Source organism: Astatotilapia calliptera, chromosome 14 (genome assembly GCF_964374335.1).
Source record: "Astatotilapia calliptera chromosome 14, fAstCal68.1, whole genome shotgun sequence".
In the NCBI taxonomy this organism is placed as follows: domain Eukaryota; kingdom Metazoa; phylum Chordata; class Actinopteri; order Cichliformes; family Cichlidae; genus Astatotilapia; species Astatotilapia calliptera.
The window spans coordinates 13,480,864-13,507,019 of NC_137435.1; the positions used below are offsets into that span (position 1 = coordinate 13,480,864).

The 26,156-nt window shown below is 40.7% G+C and overlaps 1 protein-coding gene across 4 annotated transcripts in view; it reads left to right on the forward strand.

Moving 5' to 3' along the window:
• The window catches only part of LOC113035891 (roundabout homolog 2), a 69,426-nt gene that overhangs the window by 37,607 nt on the left and 5,663 nt on the right, over window positions 1–26,156 (forward strand). For 2 of the 4 annotated variants that reach the window (XM_026191741.2, XM_026191742.2), the window contains exons 7-20: window positions 2,969–3,093; window positions 5,334–5,505; window positions 5,961–6,166; window positions 10,882–10,963; window positions 11,200–11,365; window positions 16,513–16,679; window positions 17,025–17,146; window positions 17,358–17,574; window positions 19,407–19,525; window positions 20,417–20,594; window positions 21,838–22,056; window positions 23,004–23,046; window positions 23,141–23,277; window positions 23,345–23,647. In XM_026191741.2, the coding sequence (XP_026047526.2) occupies window positions 2,969–3,093; window positions 5,334–5,505; window positions 5,961–6,166; window positions 10,882–10,963; window positions 11,200–11,365; window positions 16,513–16,679; window positions 17,025–17,146; window positions 17,358–17,574; window positions 19,407–19,525; window positions 20,417–20,594; window positions 21,838–22,056; window positions 23,004–23,046; window positions 23,141–23,277; window positions 23,345–23,647 (2,256 nt within the window). The remainder of the gene's footprint in view (window positions 1–2,968; window positions 3,094–5,333; window positions 5,506–5,960; window positions 6,167–10,881; window positions 10,964–11,199; window positions 11,366–16,512; window positions 16,680–17,024; window positions 17,147–17,357; window positions 17,575–19,406; window positions 19,526–20,416; window positions 20,595–21,837; window positions 22,057–23,003; window positions 23,047–23,140; window positions 23,278–23,344; window positions 23,648–26,156) is intronic. The other 2 variants (XM_026191743.2, XM_026191744.2) reach the window with 1 other exon arrangement.

Consider the following 26,156-nt stretch of genomic DNA (forward strand, 5'->3'; position numbering starts at 1 on the left):
CTTTTCTGTTTTGTTTCTTTGTGCTTTTACATGCTATACTTTCCGTTTAGTTGCTCAGCGTTTCATCCATCTCATTAATTCTCCATCTCTCTCCGTTTCAAACTCTATCATCATTCCGGTCGGCCGGCTCTGTGAGTTCACTTTCCATCTAATTCTTCTCCACAGAAGGGCATTTATGTTGCTCATTTGTCTAGAAAAAAATATTTTCTGTATGACGTTCTTAATGGTTTTTAAAAGCAACTATAAATGCCTAATGGTGTAAATGAGTTCCTCCATTAGGTACTGACATGTTGACAACATGCCTGTTGCTGCAGTCAGGCATTAAGTAAGCCCCAGACACAGTGACTTAATGTACAGCAGATTAAGGACTCCTATCAAACACACATCTGCTGTGTTGAGAAGAGTGTAGCACCATAGTTTCTAAATCCTTCTCTCTTTTGCAGCTGGAGGAGTTCAAAATGCAGCTGAAAGGCTTTTAATTACAACTAAACTGAGGCTGAAATAACAACGTATTTGACCTCATCCATTATTACAGAGCACTTAAACTAATATTCTATCATTAGACTTAGTACTAGCAATATGTTTGGTGGAGATGCATCAAGCTTTTGACCATCAAGATCACAATTACCTTGATATTTATTGTGCTTTTGTCAAGCGCCTAATTTGGGTCAAGTTTCAAAAACAGTGTTGCCTACATTTCCCACAATACTCCTCAAACTCCAACTTTTTTATGAATTTGTTTTTTTGTGTAAGCTTCTAATTTTGGCCTTTAGTCAAGATAAGACTGATGGCATCAATATGACATCATTAGGCTTATTTTCTCAATAAATCAGGTCCAGATCAAACTCACCTTCTTATTTCTGCTTTATAAAACCCCAGTAAAGGACACACAGTACTTGCAAAAGGTACCCTTCATGTCTTTATATTTAGCTTTGAAAGAGCCAGATTTTCCTGTAATATTTTGAAAGTGGTCTTGTGCATCAGTTCTCCAGGCTTTCTGAAGGTCATTCAAGGGTTTTCTTTGGACACTGGTTGATTTTTCAATCATTTTCAGCCCAGTCCTTGGAACTGACCAAGAAAGAAGCACCTTAACACTGACCTATGAATCATTTAAGTGCAGAAAAAGACATCAAACTCAAGGAAACCAACCACATGTCTGCACAGAGATTTTGAAGAACCGATTTCAAATAGTATCTTTAGGCACTTTGCTGCTTGCAACCTGCTGCAAAAACACATTACGTCTTGTCATGTCTTTATGTGAATTTAGGAAAAATGGCAAAGATAGCAAAGACTGACAGGCATAAAATAGAATTTTTGCACCAACAAGCTGGCTGGCAACACAGTGCTGGAGATTTAAAAATAGATTTAAACCAGTTGAACTATCATGTTTCAGCTAGACAACAGTAACACACAGTTAAATCTCTAATTGGGACATAAAGCCAAGAGCTCATATTCCCAATATCCTTTCTCCCAGACGGACTACTTTGCACCAGCTGCTAGACTTCTAACTAAAACAGGACTTACAGAATTAAACTGATATACATTGCAAATCTTATTCAAAATCTACATAAAATCTTTAAAATGGTTTAGAGTCACTTTAAGACTCCATGATAAAAAACAGCCACAAGTAGCGCCAAAGTGAATATGAAATAAATGAGAGCAATCTTGTGCTATATGTGACTAACACATCAGATCTGCTGAAAGACATTATAACATCTGAAGAAAGAGAAAAAAAACTTCACAGAAAGATCATCACAACACTATAATGATAAAAGATGTTCTGCGGCTGGGAAAATGCTCTCGGTGAGAATATTAAGACACGACACAGATGACTCAGTTGTCTTGTGTATTGAGCCAAATATGCATTTGTGCGCCCTAATACAAGTGTGTGTGTGTGTGTTTGTGTGTGCAGCTACATATGCACCATATGCACTATGCAGAGATTTGTAGAGAGGATGCATCCAGGCTAGAGAAGCTTCCCATTTGGTGGGAAGTGAGAGCCAATTATTCAGGCGGGGGCAGAATGCAGTGGTCAGTGTAAATCTACAGAGGATGTGATGATGTGGATAACATGGTGATCTGACCCAAGCTGGAAATTGGCAGCTCTTCTCAGACCTTTCCCAAAATAACTCAGTAAATGTCATCAGAATGACGCTGGCTTTTGCTGCCATGATTTTCTTTCATCCCCCCCCCGCCCCCCATTTTTCTCTTTAAGAGGACATGGAGGTGATTTTTCTCATTAAGGACGAGAGGGTGATAATGATGAGTATGTAGCAACAGATCAAAAAACTCAGAAGGTCAAAGAAAAGACTCTTAAATCTCACTCGTTAACAGCTAACGAGCGCTTTATCGATCCAGCTCGGGGTTAACAGCGGTTTTGGAAAATAACTAAACCGAGAGACGTTCAGTATTTCAATATCATTACGTTTTATAGATCCACTTTATTATATTACTTTATTTTACTTCACTACATTTACTTGGCAACTGTTTGCTTCCTTCCTGCTTCATTAAGCAACTTAGGTCTTCAGAGTTCCTCTTTGGCAGTTTCTCATCCTGGCTTCCAAATCGAATATATATTTAAAACTGGTTCAAGCAGCTACAACTGCTTAGAAGCAGTTTGTTTGCTGCTGTGAAAATAATGTGCCGAATACAGCGAATCAGCAAGTATGCGCCCTTATGGATGGCACAAAGAGTAAGAAACTACCATTTTGCTGTGTTTGCATTCCTAAGGAAAAGGGGGAAGTAAAGAAATATTGTTGCTATAGTGTTGGCGTCTTTAAAATGGTTTGCCATATTGGATTCAGAATGGTTCCTTCCCATTCAAATTAAATGAACACTTTCCCACTGATAAATTATAGAGGAGAAAATTGGGTTGGCTTTTCAGCAGAAAGGGAGCGTTCATAAAGCAGGCCATTTCATGCACAAGTATGACTTTTAATGGGTGGTCACACTCCTCCTTCTCTTCCAGTACCACCTCAGATTGCTACAAAGCCCCGAGACCAGATTGCCACCCAGGGGAGGAGCATCACCTTCCAATGCGGCACCACGGGAAACCCTCCACCTGCCATCTTCTGGCAGAAAGAGGGCAGCCAGGTAAGAGGCTGGAGCAAAGCACAAGGCGCTCTCTAATGCTAAATACTGCAGCAGCAGAGACATCCAGGACACCAAATGAGTGAATATAAATACATTTGCTCCCCTAACAAGCCCGGGCTTGCTCTTCATGAGCACTTGGCGCATTCTTTGTAAACTTTACTTCAAGTATTCTTTATCACATCAATAGTCAAGAGTTTCACACCTTCTTTGTTTAAAAGGCGAGAACGACTCACCACAATGTGAGCAGGTTTTTTTGTCTGATTTAATCTTACTTTTTCTGACACCTCTTTTTTAGAGTTGCCCACATTGATCAAGACACATTTTTCCAGGCGAAATAAGCGAGAGGCGAGCGAGATAATGCAGCACATTTGCATTTGGCTCAGAGATATGCGCAGAGACAAAGTGTTGGAAGACATTGCGTTGGCGAGAAATCTTTCTCCTGTTTGCGTGCCACTCTGGTTTTGGGGGAGTCGACAGGAGAGGGAAGAGAAAGTAGAAGAGACTGAAAGAGGGCTTCCGGGAAGCACACCAGGTGTGGAAATTGCTTCTTCAGGCCAGGATTGCAGACGAATGCTGCCCTCCTTCCACATTATTCCTGACCACAAATGCCATGTTGCTTAATGGCAGCTGGGTTCACTGACTCAGGAGTGGAGGAGAAGCTTCAGGTGTTTTCGGAAAGGTTCCACAGAGCAAACAGGAAGTTGAGCTACTGATTTTGTGAATAAGCTTCAGTCGGCAGGATAGGTTGATGCCTTGCTTGGCTGTTTGTAGGGCTTTTTGCTGTATATGTGGGATTATCTGTAGCCTTATAACCTCGGTCCCTCCACTGGAGTCTAAGCCTCTTAGAGGAAATGAAATGGATGGCTGAATGGATTGATGCATCCCTCCCCCTTGTTCCCATCCATCTCACTTACAGGAAAACAAGATGGGATAGCTATAAAATGTCAGTTTCACAGGCATCATCCCCCCCAAAAAAACAACACAACAACCAGAGTCTTTCAGGGTTTTTTCTTTTTTCAAATGTGAGATTATCATTAGAAGTTAATAGTTTGAGCCCCGGATTCGGGTGAAAACATGTAAAATAATGTGTCAAAACTAATTTGACAACAGTTTTACTTTAATGATTTATTAATTCTTTACACAATTCATCAACTAAAAGTAAGGATCCACAGCTCATCTCTGGGAGGATGTAATTAATGGAAGATGTACTAATTAGCAGTAAAAGTACAAGCAGAGCTGAGTCTGATGGGAATGTCATTAGCTTTGCAGGTTTTTATTCATTAGGCACGGCGACAAATTTCATTTTGATCTTATGGTGGTGTTGCATGAGAAGTTACAGGATCACCAAATAATAATAACTAATCTGGAGCTGCACATGAATATCTGTAATATTTTTCAGGGACTTGAGTCCATGAGTTATTCGTTTAAGGTGGGATCATAAATTCATTTTGAATTCAATTTGATTCCGTTAATTCACAACAACAGTGGCTTCGAGGCACTTTATATTGTAAAAAAAAAAGGACTTATAATAATACAGAGAAAACACCAACAATCCGATGACCCCCCCTATGAGCAAACACTTGGTGACCATGGGAAGGTGAAGCTCTTGAATCTTACCTGACTTAAATGTGGCCAGTGCTCCACTTCAAGGTCACCTCCATCAGCACCTCTGGGACACTTTCAAATGTGCTGCTATTTTTAGAGTTCTCCAAAATCTAAAACGTGGAGCGATATAAGTCCTGATGTGTCCAAGCCTGAATGTGGTGCACAGGGTGAGGAGTGGGATATCAGTGTGTGTGTGTTTTTTTTAAACTTTTTTGGCAATGTTAGTGAGGTTGTCCTGGAGTGTATGAGAAGAACATTGGCAAAAGAAAAATCTGAACTGCAGTACATGCTTTTGTGCATGACTCAAAGAGAAAGAATGAAGCTTCCACAGACTGATCTAAAAATAAAACATATGCTTTTGATGAGTGGATTTCTGGGAATTTGTGATTGCGGCTGAACATAGCCTTTTAAATATGATGCTTTGGCTTTGTTTTTCAGTTTTATTTGCGTCCACATTAAAGTTTTCCTTAGACACAACCAGCCATTTCAAACAGCCAATTTGAGCTGCAGGAAATTGCGACTAAAATTGTTCTAGTCCTATTTCCTTTTCTATAAACTTACTCAAATAGCTGAGGTAAATGATTTGACAATAAAAACATTGATTTACTTTTTGCTGCATGCATTTTTCTGTTTAGATGTTGTTGTTCCCCGGCCAGCCGCCTTCCCAGTCTGGTCGTTACTCTGTTTCCATGAATGGAGAGCTGACCATCACAGATGTCCACCCTGAGGACTCGGGCTTTTATATCTGCCAGGCCATCAGTGTAGCAGGAAGTGTTCTGACCAAGGCACTGCTGGAGGTGGAGGGAGGTAAGACCTCAATAGGTACAGTTACTTTTAAACCTGAGGGGTTGATTCTTTGTTCTGCACCATCAGCTAATGAGGGGAAAACATATTAATTACTTAGTAGGTGCACAACAATGAGGCTCATGCAGACAGAGACGGTGCGCAGTTAGAGACCCCATGCTGGATGAGCAATGAATTGAAGGCTTAATGTTTTCCCACAGGCAGCTTGTAAGCACCAGATTTAAGCTTTCTTTTACTCCTTATACAGCCTATTGTTTTCTGCTTACTAAGCATCTTAAGTATTTTTACCCTTTGCTCTCCAGCTGCTGGCGACTTTATAAAGCCGTCCTTCCTGCAGACCTTTTATATGCCTTCCTAATGTTATCTGTCCGTCTTGACTTTTCTGCACTGTGATCTAATTGGAACAAGGATATCACCCCTAACATAATACTCCGCCTCTTCTTCACTCAAACTGGCAGGTCCTTCAGGTCGTATCCCGCCAATCATTCGCCAAGGCCCAGCCAATCAGACCGTATCTCGGGGTGCAACGGCACAGCTCTATTGCCGTGTAAATGGAGGTACATCAGTCGAGATTTCATGGGAGAAGGACGGAGAGAGACTTCAGGGAAATACACCTCAACTGACCTTGATGGAAAATGGCACGTTGCAAATCGCAGACGTAAAGGTGTGTATGTGTTTGGGTGTGTGCGGATGAGGCATTTGTTGGAAAGGGCACGTAACAAGTGACTTCTGAAAGGCAGTTGCTCTTAAATGGAAGGAGCGGAAGGAAAGACGGAGTGTGCACGGAAAGATGGAAATTATATATAAAAAAAAAACTGTGGAGAATAAAATACCTGTGTGATCTCTGACTGTCTGTCACCTTCCCCGCAGCCCTCATAGTAACCCATTTCTTCCTCATTTCCATCAGCAATTCCATTTCTGTTTGTAAAATTAAAGTGAGTCTGAGTTAAAAAGACCAATCTCTCTAAGGCGGTGCGTATCTCTCCAGTGTAATTATGTGCTCATGCGGTGTGTAATTGTAATGTTAATGAAGGTGCTTGTTTGTAAATGCTAATGTGTTCTGCTTTGATGGAAGAGCAGTCAGAAACCCCTTTGTGCTATAACCCCACCTGGAGGTCAGCGAGCCTGTGCAGGACAGAGCAAAGGCAGCATCATTTACATTAATTGACTGGCGATAGATGATTCATCATCTAACCGGCTTTTAATTAAATCTCCTGGCTGGAATGTGCTTATTCACGTCCTCCTTCATCCTTTTTCTCAGCAGTGGTGCTCAGCTAACTTGGAGCATTAAGGTTTGGTCCGGTGCACCGCTGAGGCAGGGGAAATCTGCCATGCCAATGTGCTCAATGGAACAGAAGAGATGCATTAGTGTGGCATCAAGGGGTTGACAAAGGGGGGGAAAATGGGGACACGGAGATGATGAGTGAGGGACTAAATATATTTACCCTGCTGCTGCCCAACCCACCATCAATATTTTAGCTGTAGTTGGAGTCATCTGAAGAAGTTCACCTGCCCACAAGCTGTGCGGTCTGTCAGCCAGAGGTCAACACTGCGGTGGATGATCTCATACGGTCTGAGGATAGTTCCAGCAGACTGGCTCTCAGCCAGGACACGGCCAGAGCGAACAGCAAGCGTATCAGTGAAGCATGCAGGCACATACTGTACACTTCATAACATAAAAAGAAGGTCGGGTGGGGCGTAGTGTCACTCGGTGACAGTTGCTTAATGTGGATGGAGTGTGCGTGGCTTGCATTTAATTGCACAAACATGGCTGCTTAATTGGGTCCAGTTTCACCTGGAGCTTAAAGGTATAAGTGCCAATTTTTACATTTTTTAAATATTTTTTAAAACGTGTTTTTGCTTTTTTGTAGCAAACCTTTAAATATGCCTTTTGAATAATTTATTGAAGCGTAGGAGCTTAAAGCTGAACAACAGTTGCAAGCAGGTCTAGCATTTTAAATTTGTCAGCGGCATTATCGTATTTTTATCTTAACAATAATTCAAATGTCTGCGCGTGCTGTGAGAAAGGCTGGCTCTTGTGACGGAGCTGAAATTTATTAAAATTATCACCTTATTCTGCAGCTGCACTCAACTCTGAAGATAATCTTTTTTTGGGTGTCTTTCACTGTGTTAACTGTGCTGGTTGCGTCTCACTGCTCTCATCAGCATCTCGCACTCGTTGTCAGTGAAAATGCACCAAATGGCAGACACCTCCAAATAAGCGTTGATGTGCTACGTAACCGATGGTTGCAGACATCACAGAGAAGTGTGTTGTATGCGTTTATAATGTCATCGCTAATATAACGACACGTATGAGTTGTTTACTGCTCGCTTCTTATTTAAATGCTTTTGCAGGCTGAAGTGAGACACTTAATAGTTTCCTCACAAAAATGTCCAAAACAACTGATAGAAAGATCTGCATTTATATTTTGGTACTAATTAGACTCTAGTACAATTGCTGTAATGATTTCCAGCGGAGGGTCAGCTCACCTCGCAGAAAAACAGCACATTATGTGAGAAATACAGCATTAACAATGAAAGAATAATTATCTGGGTTTAAATGAAGCAGCCCTCTCAAGGACATTAATATTCTGTGTATAATTATAAAACTGCTCTTCACAGAGCATCGAATGGACATCATTATGAAATTTCAGTCAGGCAACTATCATTTGCAATAAATTATTGCATCAACTGAAAGAGCATATAAGTGGGCAGTTGGGGTCACCCAGGAAGTCCCGGAGACCGTGGTTTCTGCGGTTTTCGCTCATTCTTTAGTTTAGCTTTCAATCACTTTGGTTTTTGTTCGCTGTTTGGTCAGATTTAGGCACCATCCTCTTGATCAGACTTAGGAACTGTTTGTGTTAAAAGCTCTCTGCTTGTATCGCAGGACTGAAGCCAAAGAAGAAAAAAGACTGCAGCGGTTTTGACTATGTGGCAGCATTTAACATCGTAGGAGTTACAGTGATCACACTGCTCAGTAAAAACTCTTGCTAACATCTATTAATCCTAAATAAATACATCCTACATAAGATATCTTGTTATTCTGATGTCATCAGAATTTAATCACAGTCTTGTAATAGTTGATGTCGGACACAACACAGCATATAATGCTTCTTTTGGCTGCTCCCTTATTCACAAGGGGTCATCACAGCAGGTAGCTCAGCATGTTTGATTTGGCGGATTCTAATGACAGATGCCCTTCCCCACAAGGATTTGTGTCTCCGCCCAAAATCTGATCACAGATCTTTAACTTGGTTGGCAGATGCATAAAGCGCTACTGCACTGAGCCAATGCACAAGCAATATATAATTAATCACTGCTATTTTCATCACATAAGCAAATAAACACTATTACACCAATAACGATCACTGTAGCCATTATTTATGATCATTTTGTTGTGATGCAAAACTATTAATTGCTAAAGTTGTTCTAATTAAAGCTAAAGCTACTTTCAGCTGCTCCCTCATTTGTAAGGGGTCGCCACAGCGGGTAATTCTGCATGTTTGATTTGGCAGATTTTCCCGCCAGATGCTCGTCTTGATGCGGCCCCAAAGAGAGACACAGCAACACATTAACTAAAGTTGTTTAAACTCTCGATTTATTAGCTATTAAGAACTAATGCTTTCTCAAGTGAGAGATTGTTACTGACATAAAATGTTTAGCAAATTCAGTGTAAGGTTTATGCCATCAAAATCATTCTTTTTATGTTTCTGTAATAGTTAGTCTGCCAGAACATACAAAATGACATTTTGCTAAAATATAATTACCATAATAATCTAATTATTTGGGGGGTTTTTTCAAAAAGGAGAAAATTATAGGAAAGCACATTGCTATTTATTGATTAAAATGCAAAATTACATTTATTCATTTTATTCATGAAAAGAAAAACTATATTTATAGTGGCTGAATGTTACTTTTGATTAATTTTTGACTTTGTTGGCTCAAATTTGGTAAATTAGATTCGAAATCGCATCAAAGTTAAAACTGTTTAAGTCTTTCCTTTTAAGCTGTGATGAGTTAGATAAAGAGAGGTCACTTGGAAAAAAATGAACATGATTTATTAAGATACAGAATTTGATTAACAAGCTGTGTGGCGATTAGACTCTGATAAACCATCACAGCAGGATGGTTTATCCGAACAATGATAGGAATTATGATAGGACTCCACTAGAGTATAGCTGAGGGTGAAGATGAAGATGGAGGCGTGGATGGGGCGCTGAGTGACCAGGGTGAGGTAGAGATGGGGGAGGAGGAGGTGGGCTGCAAGGGCCTGAAAGGCAGAGTGACAGAAGATCGCTGAGATTTAAAGTACGCTGACAGAGACATGATTGGCTCTTAAGAGACATGCAAGAAAATGATTGGACTAGATGGACTATAGCGATGCTGGCATTGAATTTGACACTGTGGGAAAGAGGAAGTGATGTAATAGACCCAGGAAAGCAGGCAGATGAGTGATTACTGATATTACTCACACATAAGCTTCATTATAATGTTAAATTCCCCTAAAAAGGTAAAGTTACAAAAAAAGTGTTGATGAAAGAGAGATGAAGGCAAAATATGAAAGTAAAGCTTTTGATTAATAATTAAACAGACAGAGATGGACGAGCTGCTATCCAACTCAAAAGAAGAGAAACATAGCAAAGCCCAGGAGTCACTAAACAAAAGCACAAATTAAAAAGGTTAATGACCAACAACACAAACAGCTCACGAGCTTCAAAACCAAAAAAGCCTCTCTAGCACTGGAGCTCTCTTCTCTCTGGTCTTAAGTACTTTGGCTCAATAGCTGAGTAGAGTCAGTTGCACGAAAGTGGGTGGCATCTACTACTGAAGAAAGAACAAGACACAGCGCCAAGGTCAAAATCACAGCAGGCCCGTAGCAACAGTTAGAGCGTGCTGTCTGCAAGCTCCTCGCTCCCTGCAGTATTTACATGTAGCAACAGGGCAGAGATGAGTATGAATCACCCTTGGAGCTTACAGGTGGATGTTGGGGTGGTGAAGGGGTTGAAAGAGCAGGTAATGATGCGGGGTAGCAGCAGTGACACGCTACATTTACAGCTTAAACAAACCAATAAGGGAGGATGAGTTTGGTGTGTGATGTATGAAAAGCTGTGCAACTCAAGCTGCCTGAACTAGCTTGCAGGCTTAGCTTCTTTATTTTTGATTTACTTCACTACTGCTGTGGTGGATGCTATGGCTAGCTCATGCCTTATATAACTTCTTCTATGTATGAAACTGCTTTTTGACATGTCGTAAAAGTCTAGTGGAGTAGAAGCATAAAATGAAAATTAGCAGAAATTGCTGAAAAAGTGAAAGTGTTTGTGGCATTTATTGTGTTATTTTTTTTCAAGTCTGTCTCAAATGCTGACTGCTGTTTAACAGGACACGGACTCGGGTATGTACACGTGCGTGGTTTCCAGCACCACAGGAGAGTCGAGCTGGAGTGGGATGTTGACTGTCAGAGGTACTTAGACTGAAACTCGCCACAGTCTCTCTGTCTGTTACACTTCACACTCTGTCACTCCTCAACTACACCTCCTTTCCCAAGAAACTACTTAGTCTGCCAGTGTTCTTCATAGGAGCACAATCTGTAGCTTCCACAAGACAAAGTACAGTTTGAGATAAAATGTTAATCAAACTTAGCCCACTGATATGATGTAATTATGTTTTTTTTGTGTGTGTGTGTTTCTGTAATGAAAGATGGAGGTTCTTCAGTGTCCAGAGCTTCTGAGTTCATCCAGCTTCCAGGACCTCCACAGAAGCCTGTCATAACAGAGGTGACCAAAAACACAGTCACCCTCACCTGGCAGTCCAATCCCCATGAAGGCGGGGCCGCTGTCACCTCCTACATTATCGAAGCCTTCAGGTGAGTTTTCAAAACAGGAGCATACTTTAGTTTTTCAGTCTTTTGTGGACTTGTCTCAGTTTATCTGAAATTTCTAGATCACAGCAAATACAGGCTAACTATCCATCCATCCATCCATCCATCCATCCATCCATCCATCCATCCATCCCTCCACATTAAACTAAATGCAAAAACAAAGCTCTGGTCAAATGTAAAACACGACAAAGCTTTTTAAAAATGTGTTATAGTAGTAAAGCTTATTAATAACTTTTTGCTTTGCTGTACATAGATTTAAACCCTTAATAATGGTGAATTTCCTCTGCTTAACCATTTCCACTCTCAGATCTTCTTCTTCTTGTCTCACAGACATTGTCTCTATTTGTACCCTTCACTAAATCTGGTCTGAAAAGAAACATGACTGACCAAAGTCTCTCATCATGGGTTAGATTTTCTAAAACCTCAAATCAGAGGAAAGGCAGAAATCTTTTTCACACTCAGTCCTCTTTGAAAAAAAAAAAACTGCTGAAAGGTTTTTATGCTTTTTGATGATGTTGGGGTTTTTTGTCCAGTAATGGTCACATGTTGACTTGCTGAGGTCAGGTCTATATTGAGTCAGAATGTCATTAATAGAAGATGAAGAAAGACCATGAAAAACTACTGGTGCTACCAGACGCTTTAACAAGTGTAACTGGTGAAATGTGTTTTAAAGCTCTAAATCCTTATACTGGTAGCTTTGCCTCTGCACTCCACTATAACAGATTATAGTGGTAGAAATACAGACTTTCAGCTTTAATTCAAAAGGTTTCACAAAAACTGTTTAGTAGTTACAGACATTTTCATATATAGAGTCCCCAATTTTCAGAGGCACACGATTAACTGCACTGACGAGCAGTTTCGTGGCAAAGTGAGGCCTGTTCCCTTGTTACTTCGTGGCAAATGAAGTCATGTGAAGTTCATTAAAAGTGTAATTATATTTGTATTTTCTACATTTGGCTGTAATTTTGATTATGAGGCCTGAAGAGATTTTAGTGCAAGTTAAGGCTATTACTGGATGGAACCCCACCCCCACCCACCCAAAATAAACCAATTAGAGACAGCAAAAACTTTTGGAGTGCCCAAATCCACTTCTTTTTCTTACGGCTGCTTCCTTTCGAGGTTGTCACAGCAGATAATCTCCCTCCCTGTCCCCAACAGCGCTCTGCATGTCCGTTTTACTGCATGCATAAATCTTCTTTGTGGTCTTCCTCTTCCTCCTGCATGATAGCTCCATATGCAACATCCTTTGTCAAATATATCCATTATTCCCCTCTGCACATGTCCAAACCATCTGAGCATTGCCCCTCTAACTTTGTCTTCCAACCGCTGAGGTGAGCCGAGCTGTCCCTCTGATGTACTCACTTGTCATCCCAGTCACGCCTAAGAAAAATCAACTATGCCACCTCCAGCTTGGCCTCCTGTCTCCAAATCATACATCATAGACGGTCTTATTACCATCTTGTTAACCTTCCCTTTTACACTTGCTGCTATCCATCTGTCACAAATCACTAAAGACAGCTAAAATGAGTGATGACAGAATTATTTCCATGGTTAAGAAAAAACAAAAACAAATTACAAACACTTTCGATGTGGTAGCTTTATCATTGCTGACAACCAAAAGACGCCCTCATGAATGGAAATACAAAGTTTACAACAAGGTTCAAGCCAGAGGTTAGACTGAATATTTAAAAAGACTACAAACCTTTCTAAGAAATTCAAATGAACCAGAATGAGGGGAAAAGAAAAAAATTGCAAAAGAGAGAACAGGTCACGATCCGACGTGACATCACCTGTCAAACATAGTGGAGGCAATGTCATGGGCGTGTATGGCTAACAGTGAAACTGGATCACTGATGTTTATTGATGATGTGACTGCTGACCAAAGTAGCAGGATGAATACAGGTGATGGACACAGGGCTATACTCTGTGCTCAGATTCAGGCAAATTCAAATGGAGAAATGGAAAACTCTTCAATGGCAGAGAGACCCACAAACAAGGACAAACTGAAAGGAGCTGCAGTAGAACACATATTATTTTGGGTTTTGAATTTTATCTACTTAATTTATTTATTACCGTAATATACTGTCTTCCTGACTTAAAGTTAAACAGGCAGCCTCGACTTAACTTTCCACCCTTGATAAAGGTCTCACTGTCTGACTGACTCTTCCCAGATAATGAAGTCTTCTTCATTTAGACTCATTAGACTTTGGAAATGACTCATCTCTGCCTGAGGGAGAGACACTTCTGTTACCACACGTTGCAAAGTGAAACCCACCACATCAGTGTTTAGCCGCGGCTTTTCCGAGGAGAGCCATAGCAGCCCTAACAACCAACTAGAGTCCTGAGCGAGACAGGGAGAGTGAAAGAGGAGACAATTACTGCAGTGGTCAGCTTGGCAGCTCTGTCCTGTCCTGGGGCAATGGCAGGAGGGGATGTGAGCCGAGCTGGAAGTTCACTCATTATAGAAACAGGACGGGGGGTACAGAAAAAGTGTATAGACACAAACATGCACGCACACGAGCACGCATATATTTCTTTCTGTGCAGGCAGAAAGCTCAGTCTGGCACACTTGCACACAGAGCTGATAAAAATCCATTCAGTGCTACACGCTCCAACTCCAATGAGTTGTTTGTTTTTGTGGATCAGAAGGAACAAAGAAAGAAACACTTTTATGATTGCAGTATGCCTTTTTATACCAAACATAGCAAGAGTTATGTTTTTGATTTTAAAAGGGAGGCAGTCTAGATGGAGTATTTACTACATAAATGCAGCAGTTACATTTTCCTTTTTCACTGAAAACAAAACCACAAAAAAAGGTTAAAAAAAAAAAAGAAATGCGAGTCTTAAATGGCAAAACTGTTTCTCTGGAGAACATTTGTTGAGAAAAAAGCCACAGAAGAAAGGAGAAAAAGCTGTGACCTGCTTGATGTAATTGCCTCGCCATTTCCTCCTCCATGGAGTTGAGGAAAATGTTAAACTGCACTCATGCTGCTTGATAGTGCCCGTACCTGCACAGCATAAAGCTGTTGTATCCTCGCCGGGCTCATTCAGTAGTCATCATTATAACCTGCTGCAATTAAAGACGGAATAAAACTTTGTTAGCAAGCTGAGAGAAGCAGCTATGAGGGTTTTTTTTTCTTCCAATGAACAGAAACTCGTGAATCCAAGAAGCGACTGGTGATTTCTTTAATTTGTTTGCTCATTCAACAGAGGCTGCTGAAACATTTCTTGTTCACGTGCCTGCTGAGCGTCAAGCGAGAAGATTGATATCTGTTCATTTAATATGGGGCTGCAGCCAGAAGAAGATTAGCACTGATTTGCATTAAGACTGTGGTGTCAGTTTTCTATTTTAGTTTTCTTTTTAGGAGATTAGAAGAAATTATTCACTGTTTTCCATTTTAAATATCACAGAGGGAGGGGGGTTGGAGCCTATCCCAGCTGTCATTGGGTGATAGTCGGGGTACTCCCTGGGTAGTCTATCATAGGATTAAAATACAGACACAGACAACCCTTCACAGCCATACTTGCAGCCAAGTTTTATTCACCGATTAACCTAACACATGTGTTATTTTACTGTGGGAGGAAGCTGGAGTAGGCAAGCACATGAAAACCACACAGATTCAAACACAGAACCGCTTTGCTGTGAGCCATCAGTGCTAACCACTGCAGCACTGTAAAGAAATGCACTTAAGATCCCATGTTGCCTTCAGAACTGCCTTAATTCTTCATGGCAGAGATTGAACACGGTGCTGGGAACATTCCTCTGAGATTTTGGTCCTTATTGACATGATAGCGTCACACAGTCACTGCGGAATAAATCTCCTGTTGGGTAGTGACAGTACTCAGGCAGGCTGTGGTGTTTAAACAATGTTCAGTTGGTACTAAGGGGCCACCAGCAGCAGCCTGAACCATTGATACAGTACAAGGCAGGATGATCAGTCCTGTCATGATGTTTATGTAAAATTCTGTCTCTACCATCCAAATGTTGCAGGAGAAACTGAGCCCCAGACAACACTTATCTACTCATTTTGTCCACTTTAATTTCCTGTTTTTTAGCAGTAGTGGAACCTGCTGTGGTCTTCTGCTGCTGCAGCTAATCTGCTTCGATGTTCAGAGAGGCACTTCTGCATGGTTGTAACAAGTGTTTATTTGAGTTAGTGTTGGCACCCTGGCTGTTATCCTGTGATCTCTGACATCAGCAAGATATTTTCGCGTAGAGAACTGCCGCTTACTAGATATTTTATCTTCTTCAGACCATTCCCTGAAAAACAATAGTAATCCCAGCTCGTCTGGCACCAACAAGCATACGATATTTAAGGTCACTTATATCACCTTTCTTCCTCATTCTCTTGTTTGGCTTGAACCTTAGCACATCATCTCGACCTTATCTCCATGCAGAACAGCTTTTACTTACTGCTTTGTGATTGGCTAATTGGATATTTTTAAGAATAGGTGTACTTAATAAAATAAGTGTATCTAAAGTATATCTAAAAAAAATAGATATGAAACTGCTTAAAAGAGATTTAACTTTTTTTTTTTGCATTTTTGTTATTTTCTTTCTTCTGACAAAATAATTTACCATTTAATTAAGAAGAGAAAAAAACAGCTATGGCTCATATTTATAGCTTTCTTTCTCCGGGTTATTTCTATTCTTGCTTTGAGATATCACACTTCATTTTCTTATGCTCGCAAGATAAAAAAATGTATTTACCCCTTAATGAGGGTGACTACCGTAACTGCAGTTGCCATATTTCCTAAGTATGCAAAATTCAGATCTCTCCTGACATCTCTCCTGGCTGCTCTACTTTCATCTGTCTGTGCAATTAGGGCATGAGCAGAAGAGCTGTGATCAAGCCTATTACCTTGTTATCTCATGGTAACACGACAGATAACGAGAGAGAAAAGAAGCATCTCTTGAAGCTGTTTATTGTAGTCCTCGCGCCAACTTTACATGCAGTTATCCGAACTCTTTCAGGCAGCAAACACGCTCCCGATAAAGACTTGACCTACCCTTTAAGTCATGTTCACACACTCTTGTTTTGATCTCAGTCGTTCACTCTGACAGTCAGATCTTCATCACAAGAAATTCAATTTTAAGATAGTCGTTTTCTTTGACGTTATCCGTCTTGCAGCCAATCAGTGGGCAGTACCTGGCAGACCGTAGCGGACCATGTGAAGCAGGAGAGGCACACTGTTGTCGGACTCTTCCCCAACACCGTTTATCTCTTTATCGTCAGAGCAGTCAACTCATACGGCCTCAGCGACCCCAGTCCGATCTCCGAGCCTGTCAGGACACAGGGTGAGTTACATAAGATGAAAGACAAAAAAATCCTTTTTTGATGTAATGGTTTTCATTAGATTCTTCACAGTTCAGTCTTGGTTTCAGTTTCCATGAGGCAGTATATTTTAGATACTGGATGTAGAGCTGAGGCAGAGATAATGTGCTACATGCTTTGGAAAAATAAAACTTGCTTTGCATGTGCAGTCTCAAAACTAATTGCTTTCTCAGTGTGATGCTCTTCTGCCGGGAGCAATGTTGAATTTCATCAAAAAGTTGTTCCCTGCTTTTGCTGAATTTCTGCTATTCAGCTGTTTTGTTTTCATGTTGCCAGGCTGGACTGATTAGATTTCTTTGCTGTCTTAGATGGGAGTCCGACTGAACAGGGAGTGGACCACAGACAGGTGCAGAGAGAGCTGGGAGAGGTGTCTGTCTACCTGCAGAAGCCGATGGTTCTGTCTCCTACGAGCGCCAAGATTTCTTGGAGTGTGAGATTAATACTGATGGGTTTCAAAGTCAGCTTGTAATGTGTGGAGGACAGGCTAATCTCCAAACATTAGCTTCAGAAACTCTGCTCAGCATTATATGACGCCAATAGATCAACGTGTAGAGAAACAGCTGGTTACGCTTCCCTGCTTTTGATAACTGATTTAAATGTGAGACCATGTTTTTGTGCTTTTTGTCTTCCACCTTCTTTAGGTTGCCCGTCAGTCACGGTACGTTCAGGGTTACCGTATATTTTATCGAACGATTGGCAGCTCCTGGCTGGTCCAAGATGTGGAGGCCACATCTGACTACAGTACCATCTTAGCAGATCTGCACAGTGGTACCGAGTACGAGGTCAAGATCCGGCCTTACTTCAATGAGTTACAAGGGCATGACAGCCTCATGGTTCTCCTGCGTACCTCGGAGGAGGGTAAGGAATGTGTATTAATAACCTAATCAGTAGCAAGTAATGCTAACTAGTAGTAAGCAAGTACAGTACTGTGCAAAAGTCTTAAGACACCCCACAGTTCTTTATGTTTGCACAGCAGCCAAACTCTATTGTACTTTTTCTAAGTGGTCTTGACTAATAATCCTTTCTCAAGGTCTTTCACAGTTTTTCTTTGGACATTAGCTGCTTTCTAACTCAGTCCAGTCCTTGTACCTGAGCATGTTCAGAGCTTATTAAGCCACTTATTCATTGACTCATTCAAGCATAAAAAAGGCACTGAACTCAAAGAATGAGCCATAACTTTGGAAAGAACCAATTTTTTACTGTATTTTCATGCACTTGGTTATTAGCGGCCTGTTGCAAAAACCTATACAGATCTACATCAGAGGGAGAGTATCTGAAAGCTATGTCCTTATGAGACTGAAAAAAATATCCAGACCTGACATAGGACCCAGAAAATGCATCTCAACCTTCAGTTGATCGCTGAAGCCTCGTCCCAAATGGTCTCAGTGGAAGGTTGGCTGTCAAAATGCCATTTTTAAGGAAGAGAAAAAATGAGAAAAGGCTGAGCTGTGCCAAATTACACAAGAACTGAAAACCAGCGGAGACGTCTTATGGAGCAAAGAATCCAAATTTACTTTTTTTTTTTTGTTCAAATCATCGGTTTATACAGAGGATGTCAGGAAAGAGGTTAATGTGGACAGAAATCTGTAGAGGCTCTGTCATTACTTGGGGCTGCATTTCAGCCAGTGGTGTTGGGAATCTTGTCAAAATTGATGGAATTATGAACATGGATGGAAGTACCATCAGATTTTGATCTACATATCAATATCGTGTGGAAATTAAATCAGAAGACTACTTAATGAAATTAAAAGAAATCTTGCCTAACAGAGTTCAGGCTGTGTTGAAGAATAAAGGTCTTCATTCCAAATGTTGACTTTCAGGCTTGATACAATTTTACAAACTCTGTTTCTGTCTTATATTTTACTCAGTTGCTGCACCTGTTTTTCATTTTCCCAGCAAAAATGTTGAAAAAATTAGGAATGGCTCATGGCTTCCGGACAGTAGCATATGTGTTTAAACAAATTTGAGATACCAGTTAAATCCTGTTTTGTTTCTTTGTAGTCGATGTGAAGCAACAGCCAGCAGCTTAGCTTTGCATAGAAACTGGAAATAACAATAGTTAGCCTGGACTCAAAAACTCATAGATAGAGGTTTAATAAAAAGTGGTTAGTATTATGTTAGTTTAGGAGCTTTAGAGGTATGATTTTAACCATAATCTCTAGATCAAGCCGCTTGTGTCCAGCTTTTGTTGAGCAAGGTGAAGGACTGCTGCCAAGAAAGTAAAATAACATGTTTCCTTCCAAAACTGATTAAAGCTCTTTCATTTATTATGAACTATTTTTTATTTATAATATTTAGTCACATTTATCAATGTGGAGGGATTTATTAGTTACACAGTTTAAAGTGCTTTAGATGAGGCAAAGAAATCCTTTAAAAACAGTATTTTTCCAGTGGAGTTAGATTATCAGACAACAAAGGAATGAATGAGTTCTAATTAATTTAGCAAAAAATCTGAAATAACCTCCTAATTTTGAAAAATAAAGACACTGTTTAATTTTCTTATATAGAATGCTTATAAATAAGTAATTAAGGATTATTTTCTTTCAGGTTTTTCTAGTTTCTATAAATTATATCTGTTATTTGCAGGAAATTGTGCAGGAATTATGGACCTGTAAACACAGTCTTATCACAGCTCTGGTATGTATTAATAACTATAGTAACATCTCATTTTTTCTTATCTCTGTTTGCAGTTTTGTGTGCCCCTCCACAGGCTGTATCAGTGGTGCAGCTCACCAACAGCACCAGTATCAGCGTGTCCTGGGAGCCGCCGCCTCATAATATTCAGAGCGGCATAATTAGAGAGTACAAGGTGAGGCCGCATTTTACTGTTTGTCTTCTTCTCTGGTGTTTATTTCTGTTGTTAAGCTCGTCAGTAAAGCAAATTGTTCTTTCGATTTGCATCTGTGTGCAGGCATTACTCAGTGTTTCCTAGGTTTGGTTGTTTAGATGCTTGTGAAAAACACAGATTTTAATGAACAATTAGTAATTAGTCATTGCCTTTTATGTGTTGCCAGTACTTGCGATGCTGCTCGGTTTTGTGTCATCAGATTCTCGGCTGAACAGTCACCATCCCTGTCATCTGTTAGCTCTGTGAAAAAAAACAGAGTTCTCATTATCTGTCTCTTAGAATGAGCGCAACACTGATTACTAATCATCAGGCTGCTTATGCAGAGCGTGGAAAAAAACATCAAAATAGAACATGGAGTACTATTGTTTTGATTCCCTCTCGCTGTCTTGTGTCTACACGTAGACAGTTATGAGTCTGATCATGAGAATCCATATTCTTCTGAATGTGTGATGGATCATCAGCCAAAGGCAGGGATCATATTTAATCCCCTTAAATATTTCAATTTCTCAGAAATACACCCAATATTTTGTTCAAGCCCTCAAAGGCTGACGTAAGAAAATATTGCACGGTATTACCTGACACATTTTCATTGTAACTCCCAGTGTCTTCATCACAAATGCTCTATAGGAGATTTAGAATAAATAAAAGGTTTACTCAGTGTTGATGAATGTGGACAGGTGTGGGGATTATGGCAGAGGTGGTGCGAAGTCTTGGAAGGGAAGATTTTACATACTAAGCACTCCTTGTACCTGTTGCTTATATCCTATGGATAGTAGTCTTGTACCATTGTAGAGCAACTTTCATGTGCGAGTTGCCTAAATTGTGAGGACCTTAAACTTTGGTGTCACACAGGTCTGGTGTCTGGGCAGCGGCGTTGAGCAGGAGAACCAAATAAACCGAACCGTGGATGGAGCAGTCCTGTCCATCCTGCTGACGGGCCTGCTGCCTGAAGTCCGTTACACCGTGATGGTGGCTGCTGTCACCAGCCTGGGTGTGGGCGCTCAGAGTCCGCCTGTCAGCCTGCTTCTCAGTGAGTCAGTCAAACTGTTACAGTTACTACACACGCCGAAATATGCCAAGACGCACTCTGCAAGCTGACTTTACCACATGTAAAATGTGTATGTGGAGAGTTGACTGCGCTGCATGAATACGATTAAAGCTGGTGCATCACCAACACTAACTTTTGCAGGTGTTTGTCACGAATTTGAGTCAGTAGTTGTGATTGCATAATAAGTTTGCCATTTATTTTGTTTAGTTTTGTGTCTCTGTGGCTCTGCTTTTTAATTTACTTGGCTATATTAGTCACATAGTCAGAGAAGATGTGTTGCTTCCAAAGAACATGTTTTGCTTCCAGTGTTTCCTGAAATGTTTTTCTTTTACTTGTAACCCTTTTACAGAAAACATGGGAAACTTACCTATTTGAGTTATTGATGAAAGTTAGGTGAGATCTTCTCACTTCTTCTGTTGGATCTAACTTGGCTTATCAAAAAGTCTAAAAACACCAAAGGTGGAAAAACTAGCATGTCTTCTATGTCTTGTTTAATCCGTACCAACACAAGTTACAGTTTTATGATACAGTCAAACTAGGGAAAGATAATTTACAACCTAAAATAATTGCAACCATGTGTAGTGAACTTGGGACTCTCCACCAGAGCAACAGATTTTAAGCCCTATGGGAGTGTCCGACAAGAGGGTCATGGACCCCCTATTGATCCTCTACCTAATCACACGAGCCAAGGTGTTAAAACAGGTGTGGGTCACAGACAGCCAAGGTTTCGGGTGAATCCACTGTGAAACCTGGCCCCACCCTATTTCCTGAGGTCAAATGGCCCAGGATGTGAGTGGGCGTTAAGGCATCTGGGAAAGGATCTCAAAACTGGATTATAGATGGCAGACTAATTATATATGGCTAAGATAAACTGCTTGTAAGTTGTAACTTTCCACCTGTTGTTCCTTTGGGGCGTCTCCGGCACATCTCCTAATGCGTGTCTGTGCAGGCAGGAAGTATGTCCACAAATAAAATCAATATAACTTCCTTCACGTTTAACCAGTTTTCAAGTGCTTTAATGCCCCAATTTGATCCTAATCCCCTCGACTGTGCTGGCCCATTAAAAGAAGAATTTACTCAGTTTACTATTTAATCACCCTGAATGATATGTGAGGAAACAAAACCATTTAAAAAGCTTGTTTTTTTTCTACTCTGAAGTGACTGACAGCTCTCTGCTTTGGCTGTGTATCATGTGGCTCCATTAACTGGATCGCTTCTCTTTCAGCTCCCCCGCTTGAGAAGACTTCAACGACCGTGACTAAGGGCGATGACCTCAGCATAGCAGAGCAGATCACAAGCGTCATCCTCCAGCCAGCCTTCATCGCTGGGCTGGGTGTGGCTGCGTGGTTGGTGCTGATGGGCTTCAGCGGGTGGCTATACTGTCGCCACCGAAGGAGGAAGCAGCTGGGACACTATACCACATCCTTCGCATACACCCCAGCAGGTGAGGGGGGGAGGAGGGATTAACTATGACTTACTTACCTGCTTTAGGTAGAGAAAAAAAAGTAAAAAGCAGGAGAGGTTATCGTCACAGGACTCGAGATGATTTGATGAACCCTGTCACAGACGACTCATTATGTAACGGAGACATAAAAGAGAAAAAAAGACGCAAACCATCAGATTTTGTTTTCATCCAATGACAGTGACAAAGTTCTTAATAGACCTCCGGGGATATCTGGAGCAGTGATGAATGTTTTCAATTTTAGTTTGTACTTTGCAAAGCGATGCCTGCACTTTAATCGCATATTCAGTTAATTAAAATATATTTATTCCCACTGGGTAGTCTTCATGGCAGGAGCAAAGGGAAAAAAAGAAAAAAAAACCCTCAAGAGACACTCTGAAGCATATGTAAAAAGCTCAGCGCACACTTTACTTGATGCCCTTTGGCTCAGAAGCACACAGCACATCAGTTCTCAGTTCTTGTCTGACTTTGAGATGTATTTGCTCAATAATGGCTCAAGGCCTTAGGAGCAAATATGCAATTTAATTTTCGCATTAATATTTCATAATGTTGCATGTATGTCTTTCACTTTATGGTATGGATTTCTTTATTTAATTAAAAATGGATTTTAACCATCCCTAACTCCAGATACAGCAGCAGAAAAATGACATCTGCATTTTTATGTATTGCAGGCATACGCTATATAGATCTGCTGTGTTCCTCTTGGTGTATGTAGGTCAACAGTGCACCCTCATAAAATATCAATTCAAATCTGCTTTCTTAAACCCCCGTGTGGGATAAACTGTTTATTTGGTTATGGAGCATGATAATTCGGTCCAAAACATCTTTATCTTTCAGTGGCTCTTTGGGAAAAAAGGGGCTTAAAGCAAAAGCTTTATCTTCTTTGCTGTTTTCCAAATTTATAACTTTGCTCTTTTTTCCTCTTGCAGTTGGCTTCGCTCACAGTGAGGGATCAGGAATCATTAATGGAGGGTAAACTCTACGTTATGATTTGATTCATCAGATGATTAGTGTCACTGTGTGTTTCATAGAAGCAGTATTGATATAATCTCATCTTTCTTCCCAGGCCTGGCTTGTTGGGATCAAATATGGGCAACTACCCCTGGCTGGCAGACTCTTGGCCCACTCCAAACCTCACTCACAACAGCAAAGACTCGGTCAACTGCTGCTCTGGCAAACTGGATTCAGAGAGATATTACAACAGTAAGAGCTCTCTGATGTGAAATGCTAGAGTGCTGAATAAAAGATTGTCCTTGTTAATGTAACATAGTCATTTGCTGTGCAGCTGTTGGGATCATAAACTACCCAAACCAGTCAGAGAAGCACAGCGCGGCGTCCAACGACAGTCCCATCTACAGCACCATCAACACAACGGCTGAAGACGACCTCCTGGCGTACTACGACACCTACTCGAGCACGTCCTACAACAAGGGTCCAGACCCTTACAGCAGCAACCCAATACTGTCAAACAGTGGGTTTGGAGGTCTGGAGCAGGACCTGGATCATTGGACCATAAAGTCTGGTCACTCTGGATCTGAATACGCCAAGCTTCAGTACAGCAAGAAGAGCAATGGTAAGAATTTTGTGGAAGCGGAAAAGATCAAAAAATGTATCTTTGGACAGCTTAACTGGAAATGTCTGTCTGGCTCTTTATACGCAGTCATGAGAAAAATAATTTTCTGTAGTTGTGGTTATGGCATCATTATGCTTCTTGAAAATCTGTTGAGACGGTTAATGACCATTTGAAAATCACACATTCATTTAATTTTGCGGGAAAGAAAACACCTGTTCTGTTATTCAAAATGGATCATTTGTAACCACCTTAACCTTTTTAAGATGTTTTAATTACGAGATTGCACAGTAATGAGATCTTTTCTTGGACGATATAGAACGACATGATTACACGGGAAGGTCTGCATTCATCTTTTTTCATTTTCTGAACGCACTGCAGTTCCATAGTAATAAGTTAACTTCATAAAACTGTGTAGACTTGTGATTACGTGTAACAATCTGAGACGTTGCTTGTGTAATTACATTTATTAGAGCTGCCTTTTTTTTCTGTAGCTTGACATTGGCCAATAGTGCTTTGTTTTATAGATAGTTTATATGGCTGCCATAGTGCAATGTTTTCATCTCTTTTCTTATATGCAAGTGTTGTAACCACCTACAACACGTATACTTCCACCCACATGTGAAAGCTTGGGCAGCTTCATTAACTCACATATGATATATACAGGGAGTGCAGAATTATTAGGCAAATGAGTATTTTGTCCACATCATCCTCTTCATGCATGTTGTCTTACTCCAAGCTGTATAGGCTCGAAAGCCTACTACCAATTAAGCATATTAGGTGATGTGCATCTCTGTAATGAGAAGGGGTGTGGTCTAATGACATCAACACCCTATATCAGGTGTGCATAATTATTAGGCAACGTCCTTTCCTTTGGCAAAATGGGTCAAAAGAAGGACTTGACAGGCTCAGAAAAGTCAAAAATAGTGAGATATCTTGCAGAGGGATGCAGCAGTCTCAAAATTGCAAAGCTTCTGAAGCGTGATCATCGAACAATCAAGCGTTTCATTCAAAATAGTCAACAGGGTCGCAAGAAGCGTGTGGAAAAACCAAGGCGCAAAATAACTGCCCATGAACTGAGAAAAGTCAAGCGTGCAGCTGCCAAGATGCCACTTGCCACCAGTTTGGCCATATTTCAGAGCTGCAACATCACTGGAGTGCCCAAAAGCACAAGGTGTGCAATACTCAGAGACATGGCCAAGGTAAGAAAGGCTGAAAGACGACCACCACTGAACAAGACACACAAGCTGAAACGTCAAGACTGGGCCAAGAAATATCTCAAGACTGGTTTTTCTAAGGTTTTATGGACTGATGAAATGAGAGTGAGTCTTGATGGGCCAGATGGATGGGCCCGTGGCTGGATTGGTAAAGGGCAGAGAGCTCCAGTCCGACTCAGACGCCAGCAAGGTGGAGGTGGAGTACTGGTTTGGGCTGGTATCATCAAAGATGAGCTTGTGGGGCCTTTTCGGGTTGAGGATGGAGTCAAGCTCAACTCCCAGTCCTACTGCCAGTTTCTGGAAGACACCTTCTTCAAGCAGTGGTACAGGAAGAAGTCTGCATCCTTCAAGAAAAACATGATTTTCATGCAGGACAATGCTCCATCACACGCGTCCAAGTACTCCACAGCGTGGCTGGCAAGAAAGGGTATAAAAGAAGAAAAACTAATGACATGGCCTCCTTGTTCACCTGATCTGAACCCCATTGAGAACCTGTGGTCCATCATCAAATGTGAGATTTACAAGGAGGGAAAACAGTACACCTCTCTGAACAGTGTCTGGGAGGCTGTGGTTGCTGCTGCACGCAATGTTGATGGTGAACAGATCAAAACACTGACAGAATCCATGGATGGCAGGCTTTTGAGTGTCCTTGCAAAGAAAGGTGGCTATATTGGTCGCTGATTTGTTTTTGAATGTCAGAAATGTATATTTGCGAATGTGGAGATGTTATATTGGTTTCACTGGTAAAAATAAATAATTGAAATGGGTATATAGTTGTTTTTTGTTAAGTTGCCTAATTATTATGCACAGTAATAGTCACCTGCACACACAGATATCCCCCTAAAATAGCTAAAACTAAAAACAACTAAAAACTACTTCCAAAAACATTCAGCTTTGATATTAATGAGTTTTTTGGGTTCATTGAGAACATGGTTGTTGTTCAATAATAAAATTATTCCTCAAAAATACAACTTGCCTAATAATTCTGCACTCCCTGTACTTAAATGCCCTTTTATATCCAATATCCTGGGCTTTGAATTGGCTTATTGAAAGGTGCTTTGTGAATAAGCCTGCCATGCTCTGAAACTTTGAAACATACTGTGTGAATGGAAAGGTATGCGGAGGTTAAGTGCTTCATTCCTTTTGATATCCAGTGATTCTACAGAAGCTTAAGGTGCCCTTGAAGATATAAAATGGTCAGTAAAAGGAAAATTCTTTGAGGCGCTAACAGCTGTGGACACAGAAAGGACGTATTTAAAAACCTTTACTTAGCAAGCAGTTTGAGCTTTAGTGTG